This window comes from Canis lupus, chromosome 18 (genome assembly GCF_011100685.1).
Source record: "Canis lupus familiaris isolate Mischka breed German Shepherd chromosome 18, alternate assembly UU_Cfam_GSD_1.0, whole genome shotgun sequence".
NCBI classification, from domain to species: domain Eukaryota; kingdom Metazoa; phylum Chordata; class Mammalia; order Carnivora; family Canidae; genus Canis; species Canis lupus.
This window is the reverse complement of record NC_049239.1, coordinates 39,706,601-39,731,479: the sequence shown is the minus strand read 5'-3', so window position 1 is coordinate 39,731,479 and position 24,879 is coordinate 39,706,601. Positions and strand designations below refer to the sequence as shown.

Sequence of the window (24,879 nt, the reverse complement as noted above, 5' to 3'; positions counted from 1 at the left end):
TAATATAACTGAGGGGCGCCCTTGTGGCTTAGTCAGTTAAACACCCAACTGGATCTCCACTCAGGTCTTGATCTCAAAGCTGGGAGTTCAAGCCCCATGTTAGGCCTCACACTGGGGATGAAGTCTACTTAAAAGAAAAAAAAAAAGAATATGAATGATACTTCTTTCAGCATTTGTCAGACTTGATCTATGGATAATCTGTATACAAGCCCTTGGGCTGCTTTACTGAAAATAGGTTCCTAGGCCCTATTCACAGCCTGCTAAACTAGAAATTCTGGAGCGTGGCCACATGACTCTTACAGGCACAGAATGTGAGAAGCACCTGAGTGTTTACAATGTGCCAGGCCACTATGCCCACTCCTTACTCGAGTTATCTTCTTTACAAAAGCCTACAGAGATACGTTATCCCTGCCTGACACATGAAGAAATTAAGGCGTTACGCTGTTGACTAGTGATGGCCAACCTGAATCCTTGCTAATCTCCTGAAAGTCAAATGCTTTTTCCATGATATCCTAGGTATCTCTGGTTAGGAGCAGTCAGCTCTGATTTTAGAGTCATGCTCCCAATGCATCACGACATCTGAGGATGGAAAAATCTGTTGTTGACGTGAAAAAAAGAATCTTCACAGACTCCATATAGGCTAAGAAATATTGGGTAAGCCTTTTGCATAGGCAGATTCCTTTTTATTGGATGAGCTTCTTCCTATTTCTAATAGGCTTCTTCCTATTTCTGTGTGCAAAGTCAAGGCATGGATTACTAGTGACAGAAAATGCAAGCGGGATTGTGCTATTTGTTTAAGAGTAAAATGACAATATTAGAAGCCACCCAGAAAATCGATTCTATTGCTTTGTTTCTTTTCCAAATAGGGATGCTCATTGCTTCATTCATATAGTCATTCAATATTTATCATGTGTCTACTATATGCCAGATATTATTCTAGGCACTAAGCATATAATAATGAATGAAACAGACAAAACTTCCTGCTCTCGTGGAATTTACATCCTAGTGGGCTCCTATCTCCCCTTGGCCCCAGTGACCCTGTAGGCCCATGAAAAGTAGAAGTTTCCACTCAAAGATATTCTTCAGGTATTTTTCTATTTCTTCACATAATTCCCAGAAGAACCTTATCATAAGTCCAAAGTAAAATACAAAGCTGTGGAGTGGAGTTTATTCACAGACTGATAACATCCTTCAAGGAACATTTTTAAATGTGTCCTTGAATTTTTGCCTGCCACATGGATCAAGGGCCCATTTCATAAGCAATACACAAGGATGAAAAGGTTTTACACCTGGGGGCTACTCTCATCCAAAGAAAAAATGCCCCACCCTGCACAGCCAGTGTCTTAATGGACATTTGTGCATTGAAAAAGATCTTTGTAGTTGTGTGAGTTTGGAGTCTACTCTGCTTTACAAATAAACACTACATTTTGCAAGATTTTACTATAAATCAACTCACGTAGGAATTCAAAATGGAAGGAAGAGACTCATTTATTTTTTTTGCAACTTTATCAAGAATTATTCACCTTGTCGGAAAAATCCTATCACCGATGGAAATGCCACTCCTGATATTGGAATCACTAATACATTTGTGATGACTCTACATATATGTATAATCATTTGACCAAATGTTGCAGGATTTACATATGAAAATTCATGTTATTTTAGAATACATCCTGTAATTATTACCATGGAACAGTTACATTATGAGCTACTTTTCTTTTTTTTATCATCTTTGCAATTAGAATTAGATGTTTTACATATATATATAAACATGTTTGTAAGTAGGTTGTATTCACCATAAAACCATTTCAGCTTGATAAAGGAAGTATCTTAAATGTTTGTTATAAAGTGGAAATTTTGAATGTGATAAAATTGAGGACTAAACAATATCCAGTTGGGATAAGTGTCTTTTTAAAGATTGTATATGACCAGCTATAACCTGAAGAATAATATTAAGTCCCAGGCTTTAGACCCAAAAGATTTACAATGACATCACATATTTTGTTACTTGACATAACCAGATGGATTAATTTTTTGGTCTCCACTCTGAAGTTTCTCTGATTCTCAATTTATTTCTCTCCCTGAGAATTTGATATATGTGCTAGAGGCTTCTTCACAATAAGTGAGGGGAGAGGTTGTTTGGTGATTGTGGAGTGAAACTGTATTGGAGACATACAATTTTACCTTAGGGTTTGGAGCTTGGCTTGAGAATTAAATTGGCAGGAGACAGATTGACAGGAGAAAAGCACACAAATGTATGTAACATAAATGTTACATGGGATAAAACCTTCACAAGGAAATGAAGACCCCAAAATGTGACAAAAACCTAAATGTTCTTTTGCAAGGTTGAACAAAGAGGGGCAACTTTGGAAGACTTACTAAAATATGGGGAGGCTAAAGGAAGAGAATTATTTTAAAGAGAAGAGCCAAAAGCAATTTCAAACCTTACTCCAAGGGACAGTAATTCAGACATTGAGGTATTAGCATAAAGATGGACATAATGATCAGTGGAATAGAATGGAGAACCCTGAAATAAATCCTTACACTTATGGTTTGGGTAGGTAGGATAATGTTTACCAAAAATGCCTAAGTTCTAACCCCTGAAATCCATGAATATGTTAGAATACAAAGGAAATGGAAGTTAAAGTTGCCAATTACCTGACTTTAAAATAGATTGTCCTGGATGGCTCAGTCAGTAGAACATGCAATAAAATCCTTTTATGATCCACATCTTAGGGATAAATGAACACTTACAGCTTATTATAAATTAATTAATTTAAAAAATGGATTGTCTTGGATTACCACCTAGGCTGAATATAATGACAAGAGTCCTTAAAAGTGAAAAGAGATAAAAAAGACTTAAGAGTCAAAAAAAGGTGTGGCCATAGAGATACAATGATGCTGACTTTGAAGATGGAGAAGACGGACCATGAACCAAAGAATGTGGGCAACCTGTAGAAGCTGGAAGAGGCAAGGAAATGAATCCTCCCTAGAGCCTCCAGAAAGGAACACAGTCCTGTCAACTTTTTTTTTAAGATTTTGTTTATTTATTCATGAGAGACACAGGGAGAGAGAGACAGAGACACAGGCAGAGGGAGAAGCAGGATACTCGCAGGAAGCCTGATGAAGGACACAGTCCCAGAACCCTTGCGACCTGAGCTGAAGAAAGATGCTCAAGCACTGAGCCCCAGGAGTCTTTCTCAGTGTCTAAGTTTAATTAGCCTTTCCCCTAGTACATTTTCACACAGTCATCCAGTTTCATTTTCTTAATATCTCTGACATTAACTGAAAATATTTCTACATGTATTTGTTTATTATGTAGTACACCTTCTAAATAAAGTCTCCATAGAATGGGGGTCAGCCCTCTGTCCTCACTGCTGTATCCCAAAGCCTAGAGGATACCTGGCACTCAATAAATAGTTTCATGGGATGCTTGGATGTCTCAGCAGTTGAGCATCTGCCTTTGACTCAGGGGGTGATGGCGGAGTCCTGTGGAGTCTCTGATCAGGCTTCTTGCAGGGAGCCTGCTTAACCCTCAGCTTATGTCTCTGCCTTTCTGGTCTCTCATGAATAAATAAATCTTTAAAATATATTTTTTCATAAAATATTGATAAACCCCAATAACATTAAAGCTTTCCTGTTTTAAATGCATTTCATTGAAATGAATATGTTGACACTCAGAAAGCTCCTTTCATCTGCCCTACTTAAGCAAAATTCCTGCTCTGATCTCCCTTGCCCTGACATCCATGGTCTTGACCACATGTCACAGGCCTAACACAGAGAATGTTCTGTAGTATTGGCTCAGGCAATTAAACTCTTCACTCTTTCACTTCTAGGTGAGATCTCTTTAAGCCATGGAGAGAGGCAATCATACAGTGACTGAGTTCATCCTGGTGGGCTTCACGACAGACCCAGTGATGCAGCTGGTCCTGTTTGTGGTATTCCTTGGCGTGTACTCTCTGACTGTGGTAGCAAATGCCACCCTCATAGTTTTGATCTGTAATGACTCCCGGCTGCACACACCCATGTATTTTTTCATTGGGAATCTATCTTTTCTGGATCTCTGGTATTCCTCTGTCTACACTCCGAAAATCCTCATGACCTGCATCTCTGAAGACAAAAGCATCTCCTTTGCTGGCTGTGTATGTCAGTTCTTCTTCTCTGCAGGGCTGGCATATACTGAGTGTTACCTGTTGGCTGCCATGGCTTATGACCGCTATATGGCCATCTCAAAGCCACTGCGCTATGCTCAGGCCATGTCTATAAAGCTGTGTGCATTTTTGGTAGCATCCTCATATCTTGGTGCTTTTATTAACTCTTCTATCATCACCAAAAGAACTTTTGCCTTAGACTTCTGTAGTGGCAATGTTATTGATGACTTTTTTTGTGATTTGCTGCCCCTGGTGAAGTTGGCTTGTGGCAGAAAAGATGGCTACCAGGCTATACTGTACTTCCTTCTGGCCTCCAATGTCATCACCCCTACAGTGCTCATCCTAGCCTCCTACCTGTTCATCATTGGCGCCATCTTGAGGATCCGCTCCACCCAGGGCCGCCTCAAAGCCTTCTCTACATGTTCCTCACACCTGGTCTCTGTCACCTTGTACTATGGCTCCATTCTCTACATCTACTCTCGTCCCCGATCTAGCTATTCTTTGGACACAGACAAAATAGTTTCCACATTTTATACTGTGGTGTTCCCCATGCTGAATCCTATGATCTATAGCCTGAGGAATAAGGATGTGAAAGAGGCTCTGAATAAACTCATTAAATAAATCAAGATTCTCTCCTTCTCAGGAGATGCAATGACAATTTTTGATCAGGTTACTTACTATATTTCAAGAAGAGCTGCCATTGTGTTCCATCATGATTAAGAATTCTTACAATGCAAGTTAAAGACTTTGCACCCTTGATCCATGACAATTTAAGAGAAATAAGACAAAATTAGAGCAGTTTAGGAGATAGAATTTAAATGCAAAATTTAAGAATTTTTATTGAATTTCATGTTATTCTAGACTAAAACTAAATGAAAAATTTTAAGTTCTCCTTTACATTCAAAATATAACAGAACACCTCAGTTTATCGTGAGAATATTTATGACTGATTGATATACACAGAATAGGATCTATCCGGTTATGTCCTGAAAATAGGAACAAATATGCTGAGTTAATTTTAAATATTTTCCTATGAAAGTTAATTGGTTGAAATTATCCCTTTCTATTGCCTCACCAGGATTTCTTAAGCATTTTTATCTACATTTTGCCCCCAGAAACATTAGCATGAACACCCAGAGGAACCCATGAAATAATTTGGTACAATTAGACTCACCAAGCATCATCTCTCCAATCTATATTTCTCACATATGTCCCTCAAGGAAAAATCTGTCGCGTTTCTATAGATATGATTTTTGTATATCACAGTGTAAGTACCAGAGTTCCTTTTTTATTTTACAAGAGTGAACTTGCAAGGTCTTCCACATCCAAATGGTGACATTCTGAGCATCAAAGCAATATTATGATGATAAAGAATGATAACTACAGTGAGCTAAAACAATTTGAGAAATAAAAGTCTATGACTTCCCATTACTCAACAGAGAAAAATTCTTATATGTTATACACACGTGATAAATTAAAAATATGGTAACGTACATTTAATTTTGGTTTTTAAAGGTACAACAATGAAGATATCATTTGCGTTGATACAACATGAATATGTTCTTGTTCTAGTGGAAAAATAAGTTGTAAACTAACAAACACCACAAGAAAGTGAAAGTAAAGCAAGTAGTCCCCCAAACAGTAGGAGCTCCACACAGAGCAAGAAAGACTAATCACCATCAGCAATAATACATATTAAAGTGTAAAGCAAATCCAAGGTATGTAATCAGTATGAGTCTTAACACATATACCCCAGTAGAGACAGAGCACAACAGTGTAACTCCTAGATGTTTGATTCATACAGTGCTCTAAACTGGAGAGCTATTCATGCTAATTCAGATTCTCATTTTCTAAAACCTTTTTCTAAATAATAAGAGTAAAATTCATATAAAATATATCCTTTGTAAGTAGTGTCAACAGATCTAATCAGATATTTAATGTTGGTAATGAAACTAGAAAACCAATCATTGCATAGGGAAACATCATTACAAAAGGCAAAACTGGTAAAATTATACCCTAATATCACAAATCATTACTTTTACTACTATTAAGATGTTCAAAGTACTAATCAAGAGCTATTATCTTAATTTTTTTAGAGAAGCAATCAAGTCCTACTTTCCAAATTATTATTATTATTATTATTATTATTATTATTATTTATGCTGCTGTATTCTTTTATTAGCCAAGAAGGACAAAGAACAGGTCACAACATCACAGGAAGTCAGACGGACAGACGGATCACAGGACAGAGTCTCATGCTGCACTACGCAGGAGGCAGGGCAAGGAGGGGGGAATCTGAGTCTTGATTTTTTTCAAATAACAGAATGAATAAATACGGTACACAGTGTTTTTGCCACGGCCTGGCACGACCTCTAAGCACAAATGGTCACAAAACAGCTGGTTTGGAAAGCAGTCTGTACAGCCCGCCAGCTGCGGAGTCGGGGTGGGGGCCCGGGCCCCTGGACCATGCTCTGTGGCGGGGGGGGGGGGGGGGGGGGGGGGGGGTGTGAAGCAGTAGAGAGATGGAGACCTCAGTAAGAGGGAGAGGTGGGGCCTGAGGCTTTCCTGGAAGGGACAGCCAGAGACAGAGCCTCGGGGTGAGCCTGCAGTCCTGGAGGGGCCCACCCCAAGCCCCTGCCCTGGGACGCCCTCCTGTGGCTCTCTAGCCGCCTGCAGTAACACGTGGTTCTAATGTTTTAGAATAGGTTTATTTTTTTTAAATAATAAATTTATTTTTTATTGGTGTTCAATTTGCCAACATACAGAATAACACCCAGTGCTCATCCTGTCAAGTGTCCCCCTCAGTGCCCGTAGCCCATTCACCCCCACCCCCCGCCCTCCTCCCCTTCCACCACCCCTAGTTCGTTTCCCAGAGTTAAGAGTCTTTATGTTCTGTCTCCCTTTCTGATATTTCCTACCCATTTCTTCTCCCTTCCCTTCTATTCCCTTTCGCTATTATTTATATTCCCCAAATGAATGAGACCATACACTGTTTGTCCTTCTCCGATTGACTTACTTCACTCAGCATAATACCCTCCAGTTCCATCCACGTCGAAGCAAATGGTGGGTATTTGTCGTTTCTAATGGCTGAGGAATATTCCCACTGTATACATATCCACATCTTCTTTATCCATTCATCTTTCGATGGACACCGAGGCTTCTTCCACAGTTTGGCTATTGTGGACATTGCTGCTAGAAACACCGGGGTGCAGGTGTTCTGGCATTTCACTGCATCTGTATCTTTGGGGTAAATCCCCAGCAGTGCAATTGCTGGGTCGTAGGGCAGGTCTATTTTTAACTCTTTGAGGAGCCTCCACACAGTTTTCCAGAGTGGCTGCACCAGTTCACATTCCCACCAACAGTGCAAGAGGGTTCCCCTTTCTCCACATCCTCTGTAATATTTGTTGTTTCCTGCCTTGCTAATTTTCCCCATTCTCACTGGTGTGAGGTGGTATCTCATTGTGGTTTTTTTTTTTCATTGTGGTTTTTTTTTTTGTATTTCCCTGATGGCAAGTGATGCGGACATTATATGGTCTCATTCATCTGAGGAATATAAAAAATAGTGAAAGGGAATAAAGGGGAAAGGAGAAAAATGAATGGGAAATATCAGAAAGGGAGACAGAACATGAGAGACTCCTAACTCTGGGAAACAAACTAGGGGTGATGTAAAGGGAGATGGGCGGGGGGTGGGAGTGACTGGGTGATGGGCACTGAGGTGGGCACTTGATGGGATGAACACTGGGTGTTATTATATATGTTGGCAAATTGAACACCAACAAAAATTAAATTTATAAAAAAAGTAGTTTCTCAGTTGCATTAGTTAGATATACAAGTTTTACCAAATTAAACACTTTTTAAGTCCACTCCCTATCTTGCTTCTTGTCTTACTCTGGATAATTCACTCTTTCTCAACACTTCAGTTGGATCAGAATTGCTTGATAAGCTGTCCATAATTTCTTATTACAAGGTCTGATCTTTCATTACCTTGTTTTTATTTGGTTGCAGTACTTTTCATCTCAAAGAGGAGGCCAAGAGGATACTATGAAATGTGGTGCTCAATCCCATGGGTTCCAAACAATTCTTGATCTCAACCTGGACCACTAATTTTTCCCAGGTGATTGAGATCAATCACCATGCCCAGTGAGAGACCTCTTGGATCAATGCATGAGGAGGCCTACATGGCCAGAGTACAGTCCCTGATTCCAAATAATCAGAGCATTGAGGGTGCTCCTTTAAGACATTCTACCCTTGTGCACATACACTCCAAACATACTGAGAATATTGTGATGTGTAGGGAAATTAAATTCGAGTGGGCCATTTCATGTAATTGTAAGAGGTGCCACAGAGGTCAGAGTTCTACAAAAGGAAGACACTAAGGTGGACTTAGAACTTCAAGGATTTCGTTAGGGGAAACAGTTGTGTCTGTGTAAGAGAAAAGAGAGAGGCAGCCAGAAGAACAACAAATGCCACTACACCATAGGCAAGCATAGGTACACGTGAAGAAGAGAGGGAAGGAAGATGGGCAAAAGCATCCTAGACCATTGTCCAGTTTATGGTAAGCTCAGCAAGGTAGGTACTTGAGCCAAAATTAGCCATCAAGCCAGTGCCTCAGAGGGATAGTCCTGCATTGCTATCCTTGCTGTGCTCAGTCATTAGGTAGCAGCATCTCTGAGCAGCATGGCCTTGATACAAATGGGGAAATGTGTTTCAAAGCTCAGCAGCTAAGACCTGTGCACAATTATACTCACTGTACCTGGAGCTTTGAAAGGCTCACATTCCTGGCCACCACAGGTACCATGCCGGCCTTATCCCCTCAGTTCGTAGACATGTACGTTCTTCAAACAGAAGATGGAGCCATATATTGGCTGCCATTTTAGAGCATGCAGCATACTTAGCGGATATCTCAACAACCATGACTGAGAGTTCATATACTTTTCTGCGATTTGTCCAGGCTAATCAGTTCCGAAAGATAAGATATAAAGTAAAACCAATTATTTCTGTGGATTGGGGGGGGGGGTTGTTACTATTCTTTTCCATCTAATGTATTTCTCAGTAGAGACAATGTTTGATGGGATACCACGTTCGCAAAAAAAGGCATTATGTAAGTCTACATCTACAGGTGCCAGCAGGAAAACAACTGGTAGGAAAGTGGGTAATGTAACTCAAATAAATCTCCTAAAAATGTGATTATTGTGGAAAGAAAGTCATTAGCTCTGTAATCTTGAATTAGTAAGAAGTTGTGCAATCTAATCACCCTGCTAGCCAACAGGTTCACCAATCCTCCCAGAAAATGATGGTATATCAGTGCACAGTTGTGACCTCTGTTGTTGGCATTTGGGATACCTAACAGTGGAAGAAGAGAAATTAGGCTTGGTGAAGAAAACCATGAGGTTGAGCCCATTCCAGCTGCAATAGCCATTTGTACAAGGGCATGTTGAGCATGAACAGGAGAAAGATGAGAAGGAGGCTGTGTGGAGAAAGAGACCGACTGACATTCACAGAGCATGTCACTTCAACTACCTGATTAGTGACAACCTCCCAGTATATGCATGTGTGGAAAGAATCGGGCACATATGGGTGAACACAAATGATTTAGGATATCTTCTAAACAAAGTATATGACTCTGCACATACAATAAAATATACTCGTCCCTCAGCCTCCTCCACAGTGACCTTAAAATTCATTGTTTATTTCTCAAAAGGTACAACTGCTTCATACCAGTGTATGTCTGCTGAACACTATGGACTTTGAGGATACAATACTGTTTCCAACACAAATTGACCCACTCCATTTATTTCTCAAGATAAAAGTTATTATTCCTGACTCCCTTCTTTAATCTATCTGTAAAATGTGTTCTCTCATGAACTCTACCTTGCAGATTTGAAATTCTTTTGCCTCCAAAGAAAGGAGTTAAAGGTGACGAATTGGGATCCCCACTCGTATCCTCCATGTCTTTGATAGAAACATTAATCTTCGCCCTTCCTCTCAGGTTGAGATTTGTTTGTTAGTTTTTTTACTTTCATTTCAGAGCAATTCAACTTCTACTTGAACCATACATACACCTTGAAACTAATAACCCTCATTCCAAGGGTCAGAAATGGAATTGATATGAGGATCCCATTTCACTCTGTGTATATGCCTACATATCGATAACAATATTATATCTGAGTCTGGGTACATAATGATCGATTATATACCTGGTCCCATTAGACCCATTGAAAGATGCACTCAGGCCATTGTTTCCATTACCCTCACGGGCAAGTATACACCTCTAGTGTTTTCCTTCTCAGTAAATTAGAATCAGGTCAGGACCAATGACTAATAACCCACAGAATATCAGGGCACATTTGCTTTCCTAAGGGATAACCCTCATGAAGGGCAGCCAGCCATCCCCAAGATGGCTTCAAGGAAGATGTACAGTGTATATCTTGGCTAATTTTCAGGATCCCTCTTCAAAGAGATCCTACTTACTTATCATAAGTTAATGTTTCCAATACTGTAAAAAAGCCATTGAAACAGATCAGAGAATTGTATAAGAGGTCGTAATTACCTACTAGAACATCCTGAGCTATTTTTTATTCAAGTAAAAAAAGAAATTCTTTACTTTACAAGAAATTATCACTTTGGTTGGTTTCCCATTGATGTCACTCCTTAAGAAGGACCTAATCCGTGAGACATTACCACAAGTTCCTGAACAAAATATTCGGTTACCACCCACCTGTGACCTACTGGGCAATTCTTTCCATCCTGTCTCTGAGAGTTATTCACTGCCATATGGCTTCCTAGCTGCCTGGTTGTTTAAATCAATAGTCCAGCTTTAAACTGCAGCAGAAGCCAAATCACTAAGTGATATTAATGGCATGCCTCTGTGCCATAGAAAAATAATGCCTTGCTCTCTACCTGTCCTTCATTTCATGAAGCCACTGGTGATCATTTAAGTAAGTTTGATGCTACCGGATGCAATACATGACCACTGTCCGATTTCCCACCATGACGATTTATATGCTTAACCTTCGAATACATGAAGGATCCAATCCCATTTGGATTATCTCCTGGCAATGCTTCTAGGAATGGTATCTGGTAAGGATCAGATAGCCAGTAAACTGATTAATTTGAGGAGGGTTTAAAAAGGATTATTACAAAGAATTGTGTGTGGTATAGAGAACTCCTAAGGAATAGTGTAGTAACTCTAGAACAAATAACTTCTGAGAGCTCTAACTTTCTCTATTTTTGAAGGTGCATGAAGACATAGAGGTCATGAGATATGGAGGAGAGCTTTGAATGGGTCAAAAGCTGGTAGGAGCTATGACCTAGGTCCAGGGATGAAGCCAGCTGTGGCATCTTTGCAAGAAAGGAAAATGGAGAAAACCACTCAGACCTCCATCTCGGGATCCCTGGGTGGCGCAGCGGTTTGGCGCCTGCCTTTGGCCCAGGGCGTGACCCTGGAGACCCGGGATCGAATCCCACGTCGGGCTCCCGGTGCATGGAGCCTGCTTCTCCCACTGCCTGTGTCTCTGCCTCTTTCTCTCTCTGTGTGTGACTATCATAAATAAATAAAAAATTAAAAAAAAAAAGACCTCCATCTCTTCCCCACCAATGACAACTACTGGCTAAACTCATTAAGGACAACAGAGACCAATGGAGCCCACTCATGCAGTTAATAGAGCTGAGTATCATGGAGCACAGAGGAGGTTCAAAAGGTGTAAAATAGATTTTGAAGGACAAAGGAAGGTATTCAACATTTACACAAGTATCAGTATTGTTGAACAAACAATACTTTAATAAGAAGATAAAATATGAATACATATTTCTATACGTGATATGTGTGAACATATATGGCTTAGTTTAGCTTCTAACAAGTCAAGAGAAAAGAGAATACAAATTATGAATGACTATATTATCACCAGGGAATCATAGTCTCAAAAAAAGAACTCTCCATTATTAAACAATACATACAATTTTCTTTAATTGTCTGGTTAGGCATTTCCTAAGCTTATGAAACCCCAAGAGGTTGCAGGAATCTACCACTCTGGGGATCCGGAAGCTACTATAAAGATATGTGATGGAAGCAGATTTGAATTCTGTTCAGGTGATGGCATTGCTGAGAACTTTAGGTAAGTTTTCTGATCCAGATGTTAGAGGTAAATGGATATTTTTACTTGTTCCTCACAACTAGGATGAAGGTCATGTACATGCTATGATATCTTAAGTGCTAAACAAAGGACTTCTTTTGAAATATCTTCACCACCCTCCTACTACAATTTCTGAAACTGTCAAGTTCACAAGGAGAAAGAGCACATCTTACTCTTAGATTCCAAAAAAGGCAGTTAATATCACAGAAAAAGACAAGGGAGAAAAAAACAACTAGGTACACAGACAATCAAGCAATACAGGAACCATTTACAACAAAAACAACGTTCTTAAAATCTAGAGAGCATCTGGGCAACAGGATGAAGTAGCCGAGATTACCAGAGATTATGAAAGGCCAAAGACATCCCAAAAAGCTAAAATCCCTTTCAGTTTGATACACTGTAAGAGAGTATCATATCATATGGTCCCCGGGTAGCAAACAGGGCCAGACTACCCCAGCCAGATTAACAAAACAGAAGTCAATTCTTTAAGCCACTCTCTATCCAAGGAAACATATGCCCTACTTGTTTCTGTGCCTGCATAGCATTCAAAGTAGATCTGTTCATAGCTCATCTCGTTAAAGGTAAAACCTTAGGCAACTCCTCTTTAACTCCTCCAGTCTTTACAACATTGTAATGGCAGGCAGACATCTATGACAAAGAATAAGAATAATATAACTGAGGGGCGCCCTTGTGGCTTAGTCAGTTAAGCACCCAACTGGATCTCCACTCAGGTCTTGATCTCGGGGCTGTGAGTTCAAGCCCCATGTTGGGCTCCACACTTGGTATGGAGTCTACTTTAAAAAAAAAAGAAGATAAATGATACTTCTTTCAGCATTTGTCAGACTTGATCTATGGACAATCTGTATACAAGCCCTTGGGCTGCTTTACTGAAAATAGGTTCCTAGGCCCTATTCACAGCCTGCTAAACTAGAAATTCTGGAGCGTGGTCATATGAATCTTACAATCACAGAATTTAGGAAGCACCTGAGTGTTTACGATGTGACAGGCCACTATGCCCACTCCTTCCTTAAGTTATCTTCTTTACAACAACCTACAGAGATACATTATCCCTGCTTGACACCTGAAGAAATTAAGGCTTTAAACTGTTGACTAGTGATGGCCAACCTGAACCCTTGCTAATCTCCTGAAAGTCAAACGCTTTTTCCATGATACCCTAGGTATCTCTGGTTTAGAGCACTCAGCTCTGATTTTAGAGTCATGCTCCCAATGCATCATGACATAAGAGGATGGAAAATCTGTTGTTTATGTGAAAAAAAGAATCTTCACAGATTTCATTTTGGCTAAGAAATATTGGGTAAGCCTTTTGCATAGGCAGATTCCTTTGTTTCTTCCTATTCCTGTGTGCAAAGTCAAGGCAAGGATTACTAGTGACAGAAAATGCATGTAGGATATCATACAATTGTGCTGTTGGTTTAAGAGTAAAATGACAAAATTAGAAGCCACCCAGAAAATCAATCTCTTGCTTTGTTTCTTTTCCAAATAGGGATGCTCATTGCTTCATTCATATAGTCATTCAATATTTATTATGTGTCTACTATATGCCAGATACTATTTTAAGCACTAAGCATATAATAATGAAAGAGACAAAACTTCCTGCTCTTGTGGAATTTACATCCTAATGGGCTCCTATCTCCCCTTGGCCCCAGTGACCCTGTAGGCCCATGAAAAGTAGAAGTTTCCACTCAAAGATATTCTCCAGGTATTTTTCTATTTCTTCCCATAATTCCCAGAAGAACCTTATCATAAGTTCAAAGTAAAATACAAAGCTGTGGAGTGGAGTTTATTCACAGACTGATAACATCCTTCAAGGAACATTTTTAAATGTGTCCTTGTCTTTTTGCCTGCCACATGGATCAAGGGTCCATTTAGTAAGCAGTATACAAGGATGAAAAGGTTTCACACCTGGGGGCTACTCTCACCCAAAGAAAAAAATATCTCACCCTAAATAGCCAGTTCTTGATGACATTTGTGCATTGAAAAAAATTCTTTGTAATTATGTGAGTTTGAAGTCTACTCTGCTTACAAATAAACACTACATTTTGCAATTTTACTATAAATCAACTCACGTAGGAATTCAAAACGGAAGGAAGAGTTTCATTTATTTTGTTTCGAACTTTATGAAGAATTATTCACCTTGTCGGAAATATCCTATCACCGATGGAAATGCCACTCCTGATATTGGAATCACTAATACATTTGTGATGACTCTACATATATGTATAACCATTTCACCAAATGTTGCAGGATTTACATATGAAAATTCATGTTATTTTAGAATACATCCTGTAATTATTATCATGGAATAGTTACATTATGAGCTACTTTTCTTTTTTATCATCTTTGCAATTAGAATTAGATGTTTTACGTATATATAAATGTTGTGGTAACGACAAAGTGATGGTAGATTGAAATAATCTTTTATTTTTATTTTATATGTTTTTTCACTAGGGCCATATCTCCTCAATCCCCAAAAAAAGAGAAAAAAAAATTTTAAACGAGAGTAACGTACAAGTTTTTGTACACATAAAGTCATGCTCTATCTCACAAGAGCAGTTTATCACAATTTGTTTCATGAATCAAGGTGTCGATATGATCGCATATGGATAAATCTAAACAACGCTTACCCTAGAAAGAAAAAAATGAAAAAAATGCAACTAAAAAGAAAAAGCAACATCAAAGACTTTTTAGTGATGAGAATCCTCATTTATATTACAAGTTAATGTAGTTTTTTAAATAAAGGGAAAAACTGGGCATAAATTCTTCTTTACTTTGGCTTAGTGAAATCATTTATTCAGTATAAAATCCTGATATGTCCCACATATTAGGGGTAAATGTACATTATATCTTGTTATAAATTAATTAATTTTAAAAATGCATTGTCCTGGATTATCACCTAGGCTGAATATAATGACAAGAGTCCTTAAAAGTGAAAAGAGAGGCAAAAGAGTTGAGAGTCAAAAGAAGATGTGGCCGTAGAGATACAATGGTGCTGACTTTGAAGATGGAGAAGACAGACCATGAATCAAAGAATGTGAGCAACCTGTAGCAGCTGGAAGAGGCATGGAAATGGATCCTCCTTGGAAGCTTCCAGTAAGGAACACAGTCCTGCCAACATCTTGATTTCATCCCAACTGGACCCACTTTGGACTGCTTTTTAATCTACAAAACTGTAAGATAATATATTTCCGTTGTTGAAAGCTATTCCGTGTGAAGTAATTTGTTACCAGGGCAATAGGAAACATATAATGGTGAACTGATTTTGGACAAGGGTGCCAAGACAATCCAGTAGGGAAAAAAATAGTCTTTTCAACAAATGCTGTTGGAATGAGATATCCGATATCAAAAGAAAGACGTTGTACCTCCACTTCACACCATACACAAAAGTTAATTCAAAATGGATCGTTAACATACATGTAAGAACTAAAACTAGAACACTTGGATAAAACAGAGCAAACTGTTGTGAACTTGGGTTAGTCAATGGTCTCTTAAATAAGAAACCAAGAGCAAGCAAGAATAAAAATCTAAGTTGGACTTTATGATATTTAAAAACTATTGTACATCAAAGGAGAACTTCAAGAGTGTAAAAAGAAAACACAGAGAATAGGATAATATATTTGCATGTCTTATATCTGATCATAAAAGACTTATACATCTAGGAAATTTAAGAAGTACTACAATTCAACAATGAAAATATAAAAGAAACTCATAAAAAGATAAGAAGATAAAACTAATAAAAAGATAAGCAAAGAAGATAAATAGCCAATAAACACTTGGAAAGACATTTAACATCATTAGTTATTAAGAAGATGTAAATCAAGGGGTGCCTGGTGGCTTAGTTCAGCATCTGGCTCCTGATTTTGGCTTAGGTCATGACATCAGACTTGTAGAATCAAGCCCATGTCCAGCTCCTCGCTAAGCGGGGAGTCTGGGATTCTCTCTTTCTCTCTGCCCTTCACCCCTCCTTCCTTTCTCTCTCCTTCTCTGTCTCCGTTTCTCTCTCTCTTGTCTCTCTCTCTCTCTCAAATAAATAAATAAATTCTTAAGAAAAGAAACCGTAAATTAAAACCACAATTATATACCACTTCACATCCAAGTATCTAAAAGATAATTACTTGTATCAGGATGAGGAAAATCTGGAACCCACATACTTTGCTGATGTGATTGAAAACTGGCAGGGTTAATTTGGAAGACAGCTTGGTAATTTCTCAGGATGTTAATTACAGGTACATCATGTGAATCAGCAATTCTAGTCCTAGGTATCTTCTCAAGACAAATGAAAACATATGTCCATACAAAGTTTGTACAAGAATGCTCATAGCAGCATTGTTCATAACTGGCAAAAGTAGAAAATATAAAACATGTGTCAGTTGATGAGTAAGTAAACAAAATATGGTGTGTTCATATAAAGGAATATTACTTGGCAATAAAAACAAAGTAATGATACATGCTACAACATCAATGAAAAAGAAAAATACCACAAAATGGTCTATTTGGGGATAGCATATTTTATCACCTTTCAAATGTCACCACCTTCTCAACCACAGGGACTTTCCCATCTCTTGTGGACTTTGAAAATTTTGTGTATTTGTACCTCACAAACAAGAAAGGACTTTTCCCTCTCAGAGTCTAAGTTTAATTTCCCTTTCCCTAGTTCATTTTCACCCAATCATCCAGTTTCATTTTCTTAAAATCTCTAACATTAACTGAAAATATTTCTACATGTATGTGTTTATTTAGTATGTAGTCACTCTTCTAAATAGAGTCTCCATAGAATAAGGGTCAGCCCTGTTTTCCTCACTGCTGTATCCCAATGCCTAGTTGACACCTAGAACTCAAGAAATATTTTCTTAAAAAAATGAATAAGCCCCCAAAAGCACTCAAGCTTTCCTGTTTTAAATGCATTTCATTAAAATGAATATGTTAACACTCAGAAAGCTCTTCTCACCTGCACTAGTCAGGCAAGATTCCTGCTCTGATCTCCCTTGCCCTGACATCCATAGCCTTGACCACATGTCACAGGCCTAACACTGAGAATGTTCTGTAGTATTGGCTCAGGCAATTAAACTCTTCACTCTTTCACTTCTAGGTGAGATCTCTTTAAGCCATGGAGAGAGGCAATCATACAGTGACTGAGTTCATCCTGGTGGGCTTCACGACAGACCCAGTGATGCAGCTGGTCCTGTTTATGGTATTCCTTGGCGTGTACTCTCTGACTGTGGTAGCAAACGCCACCCTCATAGTTTTGATCTGTAATGACTCCCGGCTGCACACACCCATGTATTTTTTCATTGGGAATCTATCTTTTCTGGATGTCTGGTATTCCTCTGTCTACACACCAAAGATCCTCATGACCTGTATCTCTGAAGACAAAAGCATCTCCTTTGCTGGCTGTGTATGTCAGTTCTTCTTCTCTGCTGGGTTGGCATATAGTGAGTGTTACCTGTTGGCCGCCATGGCTTACGACCGCTATGCAGCCATTTCCAACCCCCTGCTGTATGCTCAGACAATGTCAAGTAGACTGTGCATCTGTTTGGTTGTATACTCTTATACTGGTGGTTTTGTCAATGCAATAATACTTACCAGTAACACATTCACATTGGATTTTTGTGGTGACAATGTCATCGACGATTTTTTCTGTGATGTCCCACCACTGGTGAAATTGGCATGTGATGTGAAGGAGAGCTATCAGGCTGTGCTGTACTTCCTTCTGGCCTCCAATGTCATCACTCCCACGGCGCTCATCCTTGCTTCCTATGTGTTCATCATTGCTGCCATCTTGAGGATCCGCTCCACCCAGGGCCGTCGCAAGGCCTTCTCCACATGCTCCTCCCACCTGGTCTCAGTCACTTTGTACTATGGCTCCATTCTCTACATCTACTCTCGCCCAAGTTCCAGCTATTCCCTTGAGAGGGACAAAATGGTATCAACATTTTATACTGTGCTATTCCCCATGTTGAACCCCATGATCTATAGTCTAAGGAATAAGGATGTGAAAGAAGCTCTGAAAAAGCTCATCTGGTTAACACAATCAGATGTCTAAGTTGATACATTTCTCAAATCAGTGCTCAGGAAAAAAGGGCTGCTTCAGGAGAAGTTTAGGGAACTGACTTTTTTAAACAACACCCCTTTTTTCTAGTCAAATCCAGTGACAAAAATTTTGTGTGTATTAATTTGATTTGCTTTAGCTATCAGACTATAATTTATACTACAACATATTGATTCAATTCAATATTAATATAGTTTTTAAAAAGCAATATTAGGGTTTAATGCAAAATAAAACTGTATATGTTGTTTCTACAATTCCAAAAGATTAAATTTACTTTGCTATCTCCCCTAGGATTGGCCTATTTTTTCCCCTACATTCTGAAAATGTGAAGAAATTCTGGAGACTTACGTAATATACCCCAAATCCTTCTCATCCAGTACTTACAGTTATTCTGTGATAGAAGAATTAAAAAAAGTTGGGGCACCTGAGTGGCTCAGTTGATTGAGCATCTGACTCTTGATTCAGGGTTGTGGGATCGAGCCCCACATTAGGCTCTATGCTCAATGGAGAGTCTGCTTGAGATTCTCTCCCTCTCCCTCTAGCTCTCTCTCTCTCTCTCTCAAATAAATTAAATTAATAAATAAATAAAAATCTTTTTTAAAAAGAATAAGAAAATATTAAGAATATTGTGATGAAAAGAGAAGGTGTTATTTGATGAATGCAGAGGAAAAGAAACACTGGAAGTGTCAGAAGAAATGCTGAAGTGACTCCATCTAGTTCTAAAATTTTAATTTAAAAAAAATAAAAAATAAAAAATAAAAAAATAAATAAAATAAAATTTTAATTTAAATGTATTTTATAACTGTGTCCATTACAGTAATAGCTATTGTCTTTCAATAATAAAGTACTAACTGGTGAGGCACAAGCTACTCATTTGTTACATGTAACTAATAATCCTTAATATTCACTGTGTTTGTAAGTATTGAAAAAATATCAACTAAATCTGTCATGTACTGGTTATTGAGCTGTAAGTTTCTTCACGTATAAGATGTTCCTGGTGGGGGAAAAAAGAAGTATTGAGTCTAGAAGACAGTGGGGTTTTGTTAGTTGGTTTGTTTCAGTTCTTTCCTGATCTTTTTCTCCATGGAGACTATGTGATGGTATGAGGTGAGAGAGTATAAAGTAGAACACTCATTCTGTTCTCCATGGAGAAATCACTGTTTTTAGGTGATATCAAATTTCAGAGATACATATCTCTCCATGGAATTAGAAAGGTACTTTGGCTGTTTGTTTATTTGCTTGTCCTAAAAAACTATTAAACATATTGCCTAACATTAAATTGATGTAGAAGATACAAGATTTACAAAGATATTTTCTATATACTCAATTAGACCTTTATGAAGAAATATGGAGGGAATGCCTTACTAAAAATAAATATTTGTAAAATCTTGAGCAAATTTCCAGAAGTTTAGCCAGTCTAGATATTTTCCCCACACAATAAAATCGGCTTGCCAAGGTTCAAAGACAAACTGGATGCACAAAAACTATCCAGTTACTTTTTTCTTTCCAAGATCCCCCAAAGATAATCAAGAGGATGAGCTTTGTGTAAATGTAGCACTACTAAAAATAAAAGACAATATTATAAAACATCAAACAACCCGACGTTATAGGTTTAAAATAGTTTAATCACAAAATAATAATAAACAAAGAGTGATGTGTCACTCTTTTCCTCAATGTGTCATTCCTTTAAGTATGGGTTATGTTTACTTGAGAATTTCAATGATTACCAACATACATATAAGCCAATAATTTGGAAAATTATGCAATAAGAACATTCTGCATAAAGATAACCTTCATCTCTGCAGCCTTATGGTTTGTGTTGCTTTCCAGAAGGCCTCTTTGACGTCTTTGTTTCTCAGGCTATAGATGAGAGGGTTGAGCAATGGGTTGACCACAGTGTAGAACAGAGCAGCCACTTTGTCTCTCTCCAGGGAGTAGGTGGAACTTGGCCTTGAATACATGAAGAGCAAGGATCCATAGAAGAGCATGACCGAAATGAGGTGTGAAGCACAGGTGGAGAAGGCTTTGCGCCTTCCTGAAGCCGAGCGGATCCTCAGGATAGCCAGAAGGATGTTGCAATAGGAAACCAGGATGGCAAGAATGCTGGAGAGGACTGTGAAGCCCACCACACCCAGGAGGACTTTTTCATAGACATGGGTATCTGTACAAGACATTTTTACCAATGGTGGTGCATCACAGAAGAAGTGGTCAATGATATTTTTACCACAGAAACTCAAGCGGAAAGTGTTAGCAGTATGGGCTATGGCATTCAAAAGTCCTCCTAAGTAGGAGCCAGCAACAAGCCCAGTACAGAGAGAATTGGACATCATACTTGAATAAAGCAATGGGTTACAGATTGCTGCATACCGGTCATATGCCATGGCGGCTAGGAGATAGCATTCTGTGTAGGCTACAACACAGGAAAAGAACAACTGGGCTCCACATCCAGCCAAGGAAATACGTTTATCTTCTGAGACACAATTAGCCAAGATTTTGGGAGTATACACAGAAGTGTACCAAAAATCCAAAAAGGACAAATTGCCAATGAAGAAGTACATAGGGGTGTGCAGGCGGGAATCAATTCGGATTAGGATAACCAGGGTCATGTTCCCTGACAAAGTCATCAAATAGAGCATCAGAAATATTCCAAATAGAATCAGCTGCCACCGTGGGTCTGCTGAGAAGCCCACCAAGATGAATTCAGTCAGAATGGTACGGTTTCCTACTTCCATGTCCACAGAGGAGAAAGCCTGACAAAGGTTTTGAGGGAAAAAAAATCATTTTGTGATTTTTTCTATTGAAATAAACAAAGGTATAAGTTAAATCAGTAATTACTAGAGCATTTATGGACTTTTATCTATGATTAACTAGAATGATAGAACTTCAGTCTGTGACTTGGGAAGACCACAGGAATTGCTATTCAAATCTGATTGTGAAATTAGGGCTTTCACTTATTAATTTTTTAATGCAGGGTAAGTCCCTTAGTCCCACCAAACAGAGAAGAAAAATGAAGCCCTAAACAGTTTGTTTGATTGAGTGAAGAAGACATGCATGAAAATATCTAATCCCATGTCAAGTACATAGTAAGTGCTGAAAAAATTTTAGTATACTTCATGCATTGTTGAGAATTTATGTGTCAGGCTTTATGCTGATAATTATACAGATACCAATATACTATACCACTCCTGTGACTATCAATACAACATTTACATATAATATGATATAATATAATATATATGTTACTCGCTGTACCAGTTAATATCCTAAATCCTAACCCTGAACCACACAATCCTTTCCACAACTTTATAAAGTAGATACTATTATGATTCTCATGGAGTTTAAGAAAAAATTCCACAGTCACAGAATAGATCACCAGCAGAGCTGGTATTTGAACCCAGAATTTTCCTTACCAAGAGTATGTGCTTGGGATGCCTGGGTGGCTCAGTGGTGGAGCATCTACCTTACACTGAGGTCGTGATCCCAGGATCCTGGGATCCAGTTCCGTATCAGGCTCCCCGCAGGAGCCTGCTTCTCCCTCTGCCTGTGTCTCTGCCTCTCTCTGTGTGTCTCATGAATAAATAAATAACATCTTTTAAACAAAAAAGAGTATGTGTTCTCAATTGTTAAGCCATTTATGTTTTTTAGAAGTAAATTTTTTTCTCTTGCTCGGCTGGCTAAGACAATATATAATCCTCTGATAACCTGAATTTCTTTAATTAACAAAAAGATCTTTTAAAAAGCCTTTTTTTAGAGAGGTGGGGCAAGATGGCAGAGGAGTAGGGTCCCCAACTCACCTGGCCCACCAACTTACCTAGGTAACCTTCAAACCATCCTGAACACCTACAAATCTGACTTGAGATTTAAAGAGAGAACATCCTGAATGCTACAGAGAGAAAGGTTCTGGATTCTAACAACGTAGTAAAGTGGGAAAAAATAAAATAAAATAAAAGAGTCCAGCAGGGGAGGGACCCCTTGAAGAGCCGGGCTAAGAGGGCGGCGGGAGCCTAGGGACAGGAAAGCCCCGCCCCAGAGAAGCGGGAACCTTAAAAAATCCACACTGGATTCTTCCCGGAGGGAAAGGCGCTCAGCAGGGAGCTCGGGCAGGATACCAGGAGGGGCATGGAGCCCCCAGATCCCCGGGGTCACTAACAGAGGAGGTGCCCCCCGGGGGAGAGCTGCCGCACACGGTGGGCCGAGCTCCCTAAAGGGCTGGAGGGTGCCCGGGGAGCCTCAGGGAAAGCTCGGGCAGCTCAGCTCTGAGGGGCCTGCCTGCACAGCTCCAGGAGCAATCCTAGCAGTGCAGGTCCCGAATCCCAGGGCATCAGGGGACACAGCCCAGGATCCTGCACTTCCCCCGGGACAGACAGAGGCGGGGAGGGCCCAGGACAGGGAGGACGCTCCTGCTGCAGGGTGCCCTGAGCTGTGCAGGTCAGTGCCCCCTGCCCCTGGAGCATCCAGGACCCTGCAGACGGGGAGCTACAGGAGTTACTGCAGGAGCTGACTCCAGAGCTGGAGAGCTGGCTGCAGCCGGGGTGGCTGTTCCTCCTGGTGTCACCCTGTGCCTGGGACTGAGTGGGGCCACCAGGGAGCAGGGGCCTCACGTGGGAAACAGCTCCCACTGAGCCCGCAACCTGGCGAGGGGCGGGGCATCTCCTCCAGGTGCACACACCTGAGAATCAGCACAGCAGGCCCCTCCCCCAGAAGACCAGCTGGGAGGACCGGGGAAGAGCAAGTTCTTAACCGAGCAGAACTGGAAAGTTCCAGGGGAAGTCGAGAGATTTACAGTATATAGAACTAGAGAGAAACCCCCCTCCTTTTTTCTTTTTTCCTTTTTCTAGTACAACTCGTTTTTATATCAGACTAAAAATTCCCAATATTTTTTCTCTTTTCCCATCTTAACTACAATATTTTACCAATTCTTAATTTTTAACTTTCTTCCATTTTGGCTTTCATATTTCTACAATTACAGGTCTTAGATATATTTTCCACTTCTAGATTCCTTTCAACATACTCAACTTAATTTTGGGAGATATATAAGATAGGTGTTTGTTTGTTTGTTTGTTTGTTTGTTTTCCCTGCCTCATATTGTTCTACAAAGGCAGAAGTTAATACCTTCTAAAAGATGATCAGCATGCACCCAGAACCAAGTGGTATACCGAGCTGGTTCATTCTGTGAGATTCCTCATTCCCATTTTGCCCCCCTCTTTTATCTCATTTATGCTTTGGTGGTCAATGTTGGAGCTTCCTACAAATATTTCTGGTTTATATAAATTTGGGACTGAGCATCTTCTAACATACAGAGATTAATATACTCAGAACCAAGAGGATCACACTCTAGGAACCCTCAGATAGACTACATTCTCCCTCTACTACAACTTCGTCACAACCATCTCCCAATCCCCGCCCCTTTTCTCTCTCTTTTTTTTCTTTTTTCTTTTTTTCTTTCCTCTTTAATTTTGCTTTTTTCTCTTCTTTTTTTGCTTCTTCTTTGGGATTGTTGGCTTTTTATTTTTACTACTTTGTTTTAAAATTTGTTTTTCACTTTAGTGGTCCTTTTGTTTTATTTTGTTCTGATCTTTGTTTTCAATTTCTGGTCTCTGACCTCATCAGAATCATCTAGGGTGAAATTTGCTTAGGTTGTGGTTGATTTTCTTGATGCAGCCCGCTCATACAGCCACTCTGCACTAAGCAAAATGACTAGAATGAAGAACTCACCACAAAAGAAAGAATCAGAAACAGTCCTCTCTCCTACAGAGTTACAAAATTTGGATTACAATTCAATGTCAGAAAGCCAGTTCAGAAGCACAATTATAAAGCTACTGGTGGCTCTGGAAAAAAAGCATTAAGGACTCAAGAGACTTCATCAGTGCAGAATTTAGTCCTAATCAGGCCAAAATCAAAAACCAATTAAATGAGATGCAACCCAAACTGCAAGTCCTAACGATGAGGGTTAATGAGGTAGAAGAAAGAGAGTGACATTGAAGACGAGTTGATGGCAAGGAAGGATGCTGAGGAAAAAAAGAGAAAAACAATTAAAAGACCATGAGGAAAGGTTAAGGGAAATAAATGATAGCCTCAGAAAGAAAAATCTACATATAATTAGGGTTCCAGAGGGCACCGAGAGAGACAGAGGGACAGAAAGCATATTTGAACAAATCATAGCTGAGAACTTCCCCAATTTGGGGAGGGAAACAGGCATTCAGATCCAGGAGATAGGGAGGTCCATCCCAAAATCAATAAAAACCATTCAACACCTCAATATTTAATAGTGAAACTTGCAAATTCCAAAGATAAAGAGAAATTCCTTAAAGCAGCAAGAGACAAGAGATCCCTAACTTATATGGGGAGAAATATTAGATTAACAGCAGACCTCTCCACAGAGACCTGGCAGGCCAGAAAGGGCTGGCAGGATATATGCAAGGTCCTAAATGAGAACATGCAGCCAAGAATACTTTATCCAGCAAGGCTCTCATTCAGAATAGAAGGAGAGATAAAGAGCTTCCAAGATAGGCAGAAACTGAATGAATAT

At 39.4% G+C, this 24,879-nt stretch overlaps 3 protein-coding genes across 3 annotated transcripts; 2 read left to right on the top strand and 1 right to left on the bottom strand.

The window, feature by feature from the left end:
- The first annotated feature begins 3,840 nt into the window (after nt 1–3,840).
- Nucleotides 3,841–5,561, top strand: LOC119863894 (olfactory receptor 9G1-like). Its single transcript, XM_038562463.1, has one exon. It carries the CDS (start codon nt 3,855–3,857, stop codon nt 4,770–4,772), a length of 918 nt encoding a protein of 305 aa, XP_038418391.1. The 5' UTR covers nt 3,841–3,854; the 3' UTR covers nt 4,773–5,561.
- Nucleotides 5,562–17,408: 11,847 nt separating this feature from the next.
- OR9G3 (olfactory receptor family 9 subfamily G member 3) lies at nt 17,409–18,344 on the top strand. The gene is given in 1 exon segment (NM_001388605.1): nt 17,409–18,344. A coding segment is annotated over 1 exon segment (936 nt).
- Nucleotides 18,345–20,143: 1,799 nt separating this feature from the next.
- Nucleotides 20,144–21,082, bottom strand: OR9G4 (olfactory receptor family 9 subfamily G member 4). Its single transcript, NM_001388604.1, has one exon. The coding sequence runs from the start codon at nt 21,080–21,082 to the stop codon at nt 20,144–20,146; it is 939 nt and encodes a 312-aa protein (NP_001375533.1).
- Between the last annotated feature and the right edge of the window lie 3,797 nt (nt 21,083–24,879).

Excerpts from the sequence above, each read along its gene's own strand:
- OR9G4 (NM_001388604.1), bottom strand. The coding sequence starts at position 21,082 with ATGGAAGTAGGAAACCGTACCATTCTGACTGAATTCATCTTGGTGGGC.
- LOC119863894 (XM_038562463.1), top strand. The coding sequence starts at position 3,855 with ATGGAGAGAGGCAATCATACAGTGACTGAGTTCATCCTGGTGGGCTTC.